This window comes from Bombus bifarius, unplaced genomic scaffold (assembly GCF_011952205.1).
Source record: "Bombus bifarius isolate JDL3187 unplaced genomic scaffold, Bbif_JDL3187 scf7180000009885_frag, whole genome shotgun sequence".
In the NCBI taxonomy this organism is placed as follows: domain Eukaryota; kingdom Metazoa; phylum Arthropoda; class Insecta; order Hymenoptera; family Apidae; genus Bombus; species Bombus bifarius.
In genome coordinates this window covers 1-11,330 of record NW_022885400.1, presented here as the reverse complement: position 1 = coordinate 11,330, position 11,330 = coordinate 1, and the positions used below count along the sequence as shown (strand labels likewise).

The 11,330-nt window shown below is 36.9% G+C and overlaps 1 protein-coding gene and 1 non-coding gene across 2 annotated transcripts; both read left to right on the top strand.

Annotated features, from left to right (window-relative positions):
• Positions 1 to 2,296: 2,296 nt before the first annotated feature.
• Positions 2,297 to 2,415, top strand: LOC117215946. Its single transcript, XR_004489251.1, has one exon. It is a non-coding gene; the product is annotated as a 5S ribosomal RNA (ribosomal RNA).
• A 6,464-nt stretch (positions 2,416 to 8,879) lies between these two features.
• On the top strand, positions 8,880 to 10,645 carry LOC117215945. The gene is made up of 2 exons (XM_033462501.1): positions 8,880 to 9,743; positions 9,805 to 10,645. The coding sequence occupies exons 1-2, from the start codon at positions 9,198 to 9,200 to the stop codon at positions 10,618 to 10,620; spliced, it is 1,362 nt and encodes a 453-aa protein (XP_033318392.1). The 5' UTR covers positions 8,880 to 9,197; the 3' UTR covers positions 10,621 to 10,645.
• Positions 10,646 to 11,330: the final 685 nt, after the last annotated feature.

The following is an 11,330-nucleotide window of genomic DNA, read 5'->3' as shown; positions in this document are numbered from 1 at the left end:
GTGATGAATAAATTTTCCTTATTGCTTATTTTTATTTTTATTATCGTTGTTTCTAAGGTTTTGAAACTTGTTATTTTGTCAATTAGAATTGTTTTGTATTTTATAGGGTTTTTTTATGAGGATCGCTGTTCCTCCTCCTTGACTGGCGTTCGGTCTGTCGTGTCTTATCATGGAGTAGTTTTTGAAGTGTACATTGTGTCTTTTGTTTAGTTTTGTTTCTGAGATGAGTACCATATCGGGGGCTTCTTTATTTATCAGGGTTAGCATACTGTATCTTTTTTGGTTTGAAATTAAAGAGTTAGCATTTATTGTAATCATTTTCAGATGCTTTAGGTTAAATTTACGTGTTTTTTGCTGTAATTGTTGGTTTAGTGGATTTTGGTTATTCGTCATCTGTACTATTGAAAGTGCTGAAGATGACGTCGAACCTTTCTTCGTGCGTTGATAGTGTATTTTTTATTTCATTTAATTGCATTTGTTGTTCTTTTAACGCTTGGAGAATACCTTTTTTAAAGTCTTCGATAACGTTTATAATGTTTAGATGGGGGGAGTTATCGATTGTAATTGAGCTTTGGCTTGAGCGCGGATCTAAGTTTGTTAATTGTGATGTGTTTTCGATTATTTGATTTAATTTTGTTTGTTGTTTCACTACGTCAGAGAACTTTAGTTCTGGGACGTATTTACGGCGTATTTGGGCAATTCGTTTTATCTTTGTTTCTTTGTCTTTCTTGATTTTATCGGCTAGCTTTTTACGAAGCTCTACGAGTTTGGGGCAACTTTTGTATGACGCGGGGTGTCCGTAGTTTTTGCAGTTAACGCAGAATATTTTGTCTTTGGTTACTGTGTTTTCTCTTTTTATTTTGCAGTCGCCTGGACCATGGGGCTCAGTGCATTTAACACAGCGGTAGTTTAGGTTACAGTTTTGTGCTGTGAGACCTAATCGCTGGCATTTGTGGCATTGAGTTATGTCATCATTTTTTAAAATTATTTTTTCCCATTTTATTCTGAAGTAGTTAAAATGGTTAACTTTTAACAAGTTACTTATATCACTGTCGGGGGATACTTGTATTATGTAAATTGGGAGCAATATATTGTTCTCCCTTGATCTTTTTGTCGTGAATCGTGTGACTTTTGTGAATTTTACGTCGTCTATTTGCAAGGCTTGTAGGTCTGTGAGTATTTCTGTTTCGGTGTAACTATTGTCTAAACCTTTTAACAAGTATGTATGGTGTTTCTCTGTTTTGGGTGTGTACGTGTAAAAGGTTGTGTTAGCTGAGAGGAGTATTTGTTTTGCTTTGTGGAAATCGGGTAGGTTTCGGAGGTAGAGTGCATGTTTACCTGAGTGTATTCTTTTAATATGGAACTGATTGATGCCCGCTACTTTCTCTATGAGCGTTACCGTGTCCTTTGGGTCTTGTAGCGTTATGTTGATAGGCGGCGGATTGTTATCCCTTGTAGTGGATGGGGCGTTCGTACGCCCCTCTGCGGTGTATCTGTCCGTCCGGTGCTCGGTCCCCCCTTGGCGATGCTGGTGGCGCTGGGCCTCCTGGGTTGTACGATGGGGTCTGTCGCCCCTGCAGTGTTGATTGTTTTGGTGGTATGGTGGGACTGTGTTTTCCTATTTTGCCTAGTAATGTTTCGTTTTTCTTTTTTATTTGTTCTAGCGTTGAGCTCGAAGTAGAGTAGTTTGATGGTCCCGGTTGTGGATGAGGCACTGGTTCAGATTGTAGTATACTAAATCTGTTTTTTGTTATGATTGCTGGAGGCGAGGTAGCTCTTACGGGCTTCATGTTTTTCATTTCTTTAGCCTTTTCTTCTTGGCTGGAGTGATAATCTATAACTGTGTTTCATAGGATGTTTACTAGTCTTTTCGTCCTGGCAACCAGGTTTGGTTGTGGGTTGAGTTTCCGCGTCTTTTGAGCGGAAAGTCTTAAATTATTCTTGATTTTGTTGGCCGTTTTTTGTGTGATTATTTTTCTCTTGATCGCTTTTTTTATCGGGTCCACGGTGGGTTCCGTTTCGTTGCTTTTGGCTTCATTATCGGTAACTTCTATCTTTTTATACAATTTTATTTTGTCTTATTTTATTTTATTTTATTTTTATTCTTATTTGTATTTATAGAGATGATGTCAATGCAATATTTTTCACTTTTTGTCACTTATTCCTTCTACTTTAATGAATGTTTGTCTACTTTGACGCGCGTACTGAGAGGTCCGTCCTGCTCGGAGGTCTACAGTCAACTGACCACTTCTTTTTTCCTGAATATTAAGAGCAAGTAACAAAATTACTCACTTCAGCCAACTCTCATACCACGTTGAGTGCACTCGTTCTCGTCCGATCACGAAAGTTAAGCAACGTAGGGCACGGATAGTACTTAGATGGGTGACCGCTTGGGAACTCCGTGTGGTGTTGGCTTTTTTTAATTTTTTCCAATTCTTCCTACTTTTCTTAATAATTTATGGTCATGTACATCGTGTTAAAAATATACTTTTAGTATTACAGCGTATGTCAATGTCGTGGTTATTCGTTATACATTCAAGTACGCTTGTTTGAAAGTCAATAGACTATTGCTGAATCACGTACTACTTATAAATTGTTGTCTAGCACGTAAGTGTAATTTCATGTACATTATACACTAGTACTGTGCGCTATAATTCATGAACTGCACAATAGATTTAACGCACCAATTATCTATGCATCTATTACACTGATTCCTGCAGTAGTTTTTACTTTCCACACTCTATGGCCGCCGTTTGCACAAAACGGCTATTTATATTTATTCCAATTTTTATTCCACGGATGACGATGTAATAAATTTGTTAACATATAGCAAACTCGATACCGAATATTCATTACATACGTCTAATCCATTATGTCATTCGTGGTTTAAGTGAATATTTACTTTCACGTTAAAAAGACAAAGAAGGTGAAACCATACTAATTGCTGTACGTTCTGGTCGTTGTAAAAGATTTTGGATGGAAGAAACATAAACAGCTTGGTTTTCTTTTCCTAATCAAATCCAGTCTCTTTCTATGATAACGCAACGGATATCATAGAAAACAACGGATATAACATAGTTGATTAAATAAACCAGTAACACCATAAATTAATTATGCGCATAAAGTTCATATTACTTGTCTACCAACCAACCAACCAACCAACCAACCAACCAACCAACCAACCAACCAAACAGCACAAGTTATGTGATATAAATAACCTGATGAGATAATCTTTCAAGCACGAGTCCAAAATCTACAATGGCACAACTTTTCTTCGAAACAGAGACGTCCAGCTGTTTTTTCTACAACCCGTTTTCACTATGAATTCAATGGAACACCGTTTGGCCTAAAAGGTGTAGCCACCTGAGTAAAATTTCATACATTTAGGTGGACGTATGCACATCGTTCATCTTCACGAACATTTATACGTAAAGTCACATACACGTATTGTCTTCATAGTTGTTCGAAAATCGTGTCTCCTTGGCGATGAATTACAGTAGAGTTTTGTACAGTAGTGAATTACTTAGAGAAGACAGCGCAAGCGAAACAGGAGAAGGTGTGAGAGTCGGCTTAATAAGATACATATCGGTCAAACAATGTCGGCCTTTTTCATCCAACGCTTGCATAAAATGCTAACAGTTATTCTTTTCGTAAAACAATATCAATTATTTATTAGCATACTATTTTTATAATCAATTCGTTATATTTTCTGTATGATTGATCGCAATTAATCGGTCGTCATTCCCGTTACTGGGGGGAAATCAACCTACAGGGGCCCTAGCGTTCCCTTTAACACGCCACTAAGTTCGACGGTTGAGTAGCGTAAAATGATCCGAATTCAATCGTCCATGAAAGAATACTAATTATCCATCAGTCAATGGTTAAACCTTATGTTTAATTTTTTTTAATTAAATTTTTACTGACTTTTTTGTGAGATTTTTCTGATTAAAATGAGGCCAAACACGATATAATTTATATCACATTTATATGTATATGTCGGAGATAAAAGGACACCGAAGCCTTCCCTTTGGAATTTGGGAAAACCCCTTAACACATTAATCTAGATTCTACTATAGCCGCAATTAAGCAATTGTCGTTATTCAATCCGATTGTATTTGTTCGAGATTTGTGATAATGAATTTGGGCTCGAGGCGACAATCAGTCGCCGAATGTAGCCGCGGTCAAGGGATGAACGCTTTCTCTAACAGAGGTATAGAGAAATTCTATAGCTCTCCTTAAAAGAAATAATTGTAGCGGCACTCGACAGTAAACATTCCAACGGTTTCTGTCCCGTGGCTCGCCACACGCAGACCCTATTCTCCGGCTAAGATGATTACCAGATGTCGATGCATCTCCACAGTACATGTTCAGCAAGCTTGAGAACCCGTTATAAATTTTAAGATTCAGTTTACTAAAGTCCTTCAAACAGACAAACAGTTTTTGTCCCAACTACGTGAAGATAGGGGAAATGTATTTTTTTCACGAACGACGCTTCCCACTAGCAACCTTCCCTCAAGGGCGGCTAGCATCCTTTTCTCGATACCAACATGGAAATTGACCAATTGACAGCAACGTCAATTTCCCTCACTTTCCGAACAAGGGCTTTTCTCGACGAATCCGATGACCTCGTGTCCTTAGACACACCCCATCACAGTTTTCCTCTGCAGCATCACCCTGACGGAAAGTCATTCTCTCTCGTGATGTCTCAGTAGCGAGTTACATAGTGTCTTTACGCTTGGTGAATATTCTACGTTTTAACAAAAAGTTAGTTTAGTAATACTTGTACCGTAGACAAGCAAGTTGAGTACAACTTGGACTTTGGAAGGAAGCGCATTTTGTTATTCCGCTGACCGCGGATTCGTTATTGAACGTAGGATTATTGTCATTAGCATCTCGAGTATCTAATTACTACGGCTACTTGTCAAATTCTGTAATAATCATATTTGTACTAGTAAATATCTTCTCTGTTACATAACAACAATGGCTAATCCAAATGAAGATTCGTTACACGCACCTAACCCTAATCATAATGTGAACCCGAAATATATATGCCAGAAATAATATATATGTCGGAGATGAAAGGAAAGCCGAAGCCTTTCCTTGGAAATTTTGGGAATATCCTCTAGTACTTTAGTCTAGATTTTATTATAGCTGTAATTGTTTAAAATTTGTGATAGCGAGATTGGCTTCGAGGTGACAATTGGTCGCCGAACGTAGCCACGCTCACGAGATAAGCGTTTTGCCTAACGGAGGTCTGGAGTAGTTGTATGGGTTTTCCGAGAAGTGAGATTGTGGCGGCATGCGGCCTCGAGAGCGGGCGCTACGAAACTAAAGCAAGGATTAACAAGGCGAGGGCAACTAATAAATCCAATCAGTATAAAAAGAAATAATAAATGAAACCAGCCAACGGATTGAACGAGTTACGAACCAAACAAATAAACCGGGAAATAAGAATAACTACAAAAGGGGAAATAATTGAAACACCAGATATACATGTATATATAAATATATTTTAATCAATCAACTTGGAGAGTTACATATAAATATAAACATATATGCTAGACATGTAATGAACTAGTAAATACTAGAGTTAATGCTTATAATACTATGCAACAAATACAATATTATCAATTTATGAAATATAAGTATATACGAAGTTAAGACTTAATAATCAAACGAATACATAAAACATACAATATTGTATTATTAAAGAAATAAAAGTTACATTGTCAGAAACATATATATATATGTGTGCGCATTCTATTAAACAGATACATACTTGAAACTAGCCTACGTTCCGGTAAAGAATTATAAAATAAGAACTACGTTACGAAACATGCATGTCTGTATATATACATATATAAATTATATTAATGTATGCTCTTTCTACATTATTGATTCAAATCAACAATCTAAGATACATACTTAAAACTAGCCTACGTTCCGGTAAAGAGTTATAAAATAAGAACTACGCTACGAAACATGCATGTCTCTATACAAACATATAGAAATCTATATTCTAAACTACTACTAATCTATGTGCATTCTACAATCTAAGATACATATTTAAAACTAGCCTACATGCCGGTAAAACATTATAAAATAAGAATTTGATTATGAAACATGCATGTCTCTATATAAACATATAAATAATCTATTTTTCTAAACTACTACTAATCTATGTGCATTCTACAATCTAAGATACATACTTAAAACTAGCCTACATACCGGTAAAACATTATAAAATAAGAATTTGATTATGAAACATGCATGTCTCTATATAAACATATAAATAATCTATTTTTCTAAACTAAAACTACTATTAATAATCTACAAAAGAAATAGAACACACAACGCAACACTTGGGACTAAGCGACAACCTGTCGATAGCCCAAACGCTCAAAATAATTAACACCGCAACGATTCGAGGAATTGCATACAGAAATTCTATCATCAAACACAATTATGTAAACACACATTAAACGCACAATAATCTAGAAACAAAACCTTCAATACTATGTTGTCACAATACAAGATATATATGTATATATGAAATCAAATGATTGACACATAACCTCAAATACACAACACTATATCACTAAAGAATCTGAATGAAAATCACTTTGCCAGAAATATATACATATATACGTGTGCGTGTGCGTGTTCTATCTTATTAAAAGAAATTAATATAAAACAAATAATTAACATTTCATTTCGTATGAACACTATACGGGCAAGAGAAATAGGCATATAAATACGTATATACATATATATATATGTACGTGTGAGTGCATATGTTTTATATTATCGAATGCTCTATAAAATAAACTACTCGAAACAATAAATAACGCGATCAAAGAATTACAAAACATTAGCTATACTGAAGTAACACACAACATAAACATATATATATACGTATATTCACACGAGATATACTACTGTCACTTTAAAATAATGTTAATAAATAAATGTTCTGATTGCGGTAGAATAAGGAAAAACGAGCGACAGACGAAAATTTACTTCGATATCAAACAAAACTAAAGACCCGCCACTAAAACTTTACTGATGACATTTATGAGCAGCCATGTTGGATTTATACGCGTCATGGCGACAGGAATATTAGGGATTAATGGAAGTCAGGCGCGAGAAACAAATCATGAAAACACATTGTTAACACTTTTCTTTAATAAATTTTGTGCGCAACTACAAATGTATAAAAAAATATATATATATATATAAAAGGGGGGCAATATAAAAATAAAAAAATAATATATATAATAAATAATAACAAACGTAAATAACCTAACACTATCAGATTTAAAATATATATATATTGAACACAAAACAAAATATATCAAAAATTAATAACAATAAGGAACATCAAACAGCGAACCAACGAAATTGAAGCAGCTACACTAAATCAAAATCGAAACAAGGAGCTCCGGGATAAAGTTCGCTGAACTCACGCATACACCAATAGCGCACAACAGGGGAAATTCCCTTTCTCCCAGAAGCATGGTGACGAAGATGCGCCTCCAAAACCTCTTCGGGAATTTCATTCGCAAAACGAACTTTCACGCAACGATCAGTATCAACGATTTCAACCAGAGGGGGTTCCCCTCACAGGACTGATAGAAAACTAAGTTGAAATATGGAACTTACATTTTGTCACGTACGATTCCGAGAAGCCCAAAACTGCAACATCCCGATTCCCACGGAAGCGTACCCCCAGCGGACCACCACCCCGTGGGGGATGGCATTATAAATAAGCATAGCAACATAGCGCAGCGTTCATTAGTTTGTTCATAAATCTTGCGATCGTTTGTTATTACGGCTCATCATTCTTTGCGCCCATTACTGCGTTTAGAATTTGTATAAGTATTTTTGCGTTTCGGGGTCTTTAGTTTTTCGGTAAAGAAAAAGGAGTCGCGATTAAATAAAAGAAAATTTTAAGTCCTCATTACGGTATTAATTCAGTTAGCGAGTTACTCAATTTGTATCGAAATAGCTTAATAAAGTAAAGGCTGGTAAAAACCCTATATTCGAGATTAAATAATAAACCCAACAAACCTCGTCGATCACCGAAACACCTGGAGTAATGGCACCCGATAGCACCTTTTCCTCAAGGTAAGAGAATTAATTTTAAAAACTTTCTTCTTCTCTGGTAATCTCGTTGTCCTCGAGAATTGAATTAAAAACCTCCTATCATCGATTTCATTCATTTTCGCGAACGGTTTTAAAGATAGAAACATTGCTTAAATTTTAAACAAAGGTGTTGTCCGTTGTGTCGGCTTGTGCGAACGGTGTTTTCAGCTACTGAAACATCCTCTGATCTTCGCATTCCTCCTCCCATTGTTGGTAAAATATTACCCGTCTTTGGGCAAGGCTTGCGAAATCACACGAGTTCCACGCAGAGAGGATCGTTAGAATCATCCTCGTTAATTAAACTCAAAAGGCAAGAAGATCGTGGCGACAGACTTCATCGTGGTAAATGAATTGAGTTTCGGTCCTAACGACAAACTACTACGGCGGAATTAAAAGAGAAGAAGAAGTCGAACGTAAAAATAAATTTATATAAAACAACAAACAATCTCATATTCCTATCTAATCCAGCAACGCTAAAATATAAATATCCAGCTAATAAAATATATATATATAATAACCTAAGCAATTCTACGTCAAAATAAAAATCCGTCCAACGAGGAAAAATATTCATTGTACCCAGCTTTAATCCTCTCCCGCGCTAGTACCCCTGCGCATAGCAAGTTAGCCGAAAAGTGAAATTCGTTTACCAGTTGCATTAAGCGTCAGTTAACGCTACCCTTTAAACGCAAAAGAAAATAATAAAAATAAAATATTTTGAAATAGTCTTTAGACTATTTCTGGTGGCAGCAACTATCGTATTAATTAATTACCTAAATCGGAATTAAATACACAATAATATCATTTCAACTTATTTCCCTTCAGATTACATACAAACTCAAACTATAAAAAAAAAAATTTTTCAGTAAAATTTAAACTTAAGATTTGATCGATTTAAACAAACAAATTAATACGTAACATTTGGAGTAGTAAATTTTTGGTGGCAGCGGTGGGATCCGCTTCACGGAGGATTAAAGTTGGTTTAAACGATTTGACACGCTCCATAGTAGATTAAAGTTGTCACACTTGTTAATAAAATATATATTTAAAAAACAATGGCGACTGTAGTGGAATCGTTTGACGAAGAAATGGTTTTGACATTGTCGGAAAAGCTTAAAGCATGGGATGCGAACTTTCGCGATATGAGTGCAAAACTCGCCGAATTACAAAGCGGATTATTCGAACTTAAAACGAAACAGGAACCTCAAACACCCAAATCGCCGCCGACAGCGCAACAGGAAACGATCCAGACAGGTGGACATACCCAGCCAATTAAGCTAAAAGACGCGATCGAATCGGTGCCAGTGTTTGACGGATATCGACCATCGGTATTCCATTTTTTAAGAGCTTGTGAGCGCGCGCGAAATATGATTCCCAGATATCAAGAACCTCAATTGGTAAAATTGTTAGTAAATCAGCTTCGTGGACACGCGTTCCTCGCCATCGAAGACACGGAATTAATGAGTTTAAATGATTTCGGAAACAAATTAAAGGATCTATTCGGCCCAAAGAAATCTCTTAATGAATATACGGGAGAATTAGGAACGATATTTCAACGACCCGGGGAAGATATATTAGATTATATGGATCGCGTTAGAAATCTTAGATTAGCAATAATGGACCGGGGAAGATATATTAGATTATATGGATCGCGTTAGAAATCTTAGATTAGCAATAATGGACGGAGAAAGAGGCGACTACGGCATCATATCCCCCGACGTACAACATACTATAGATTGGGAAACGAGAGAAGCTTTCGTTAAAGGACTTCCGAACGAGGTATATGTACGAGTAAAAATAGCAGGGTACCATACTTTAGAAGATGCGTATCGTCAAGCCGTTAAAGCAACACACGAATTGAGACAAATAACCGACAGAACGCGACCCCATCGACCGACACCCTCGAACTATTACAGACGCGATAACGCACGTCCCTCGAACACTAATAACAATATCAGAAACAACCGCCAAGATCGAAGATCAGTACCTCCATCGCAGAATTTTCCGAATACTAATAGACAAAATATCATGTGTAACTATTGTAAAAAACCCGGACATTTAGTGAAGGACTGTTACAAATTTAAAGCCCGAGTAGACGCCGGATTAATCGTACCCTACGCTTCGAGACCGTCGGGAAACCAAACACGTCCTTCGGGAGAATGGGGCGAGCCACGAGGGAACGATACGCCGAATCGCCCGAGAGTACAAGCGGCAATCAGGACGAGGGCAGCCACCCACGCGAGATCAACTCCACCACCCATAACGAGAGACGGAGCGAACGCAATGCCGACTATAAGATCGAACGAACAGCCACTAAATACTGTGGGGGAGTCATCCCACAACCAAACAAGGCCACAGACAGAGAATCCAGAATCTCAAGACAAAAGGGAAAGAGCGAAGCACAAGCAACCGGCGAAGGAAAATCATCAAGAGTTGAATTCAGATTCGGAAGGCGACCTCTCCGAATTATTTCAGTAAAATTTAACGATTCTCCAACGACCCCAACTGCACGAATAGTTTCCCCAAATCTAAAAACCAAGACGAGTTTATTGTTAGACTCTGGATCGGAAATCAATATTATCAAGAAACCTGCTTTACCCGATTCAGCCATCATCGACGAGAAAGAATCAATTGAAGTGCGAGGAATTACGGCAACGAGCCTGGTCTCCCTAGGGCAGACGGTAATACAGGTCGCGGGCTATCCGGTTATTTTTCACGTAGTCGATGATTCATTACTAATCGATCAAGACGGAATCTTAGGATCCGAATTTTTTGCAGGTTGTAAAGCTCGTATAGATTATGAAGAAAAACATATCAAATGGGGAAATATTTATATTCCCTTCGACACTAAGGAGAAAATAATTATACCGAAGCGAAGTTCAATAACGTGTTCAATTAATATCGCTAATCCAGAGATAAAAGAGGGATTTATTCCAAGAATCGAGCCGAGCAAGGGAATCTATTTCGGAAATGCAGTTGTGAGGAATCATAAAGGAAAAGGCTATATAAGAGTAATAAATACTACTTCAAGAGATTACGAATTTACAACACCGACGATGGTAATTAAGCAATTTGAAAATCCCTCCCCGCTTCCTAGGACAGCGTGTAATACAGTTTTAAAATCGAAGGAAAGTAGATACGAAAAAATAAATGAGTTACTACGACTCGAACACTTGAACGAAGAAGAA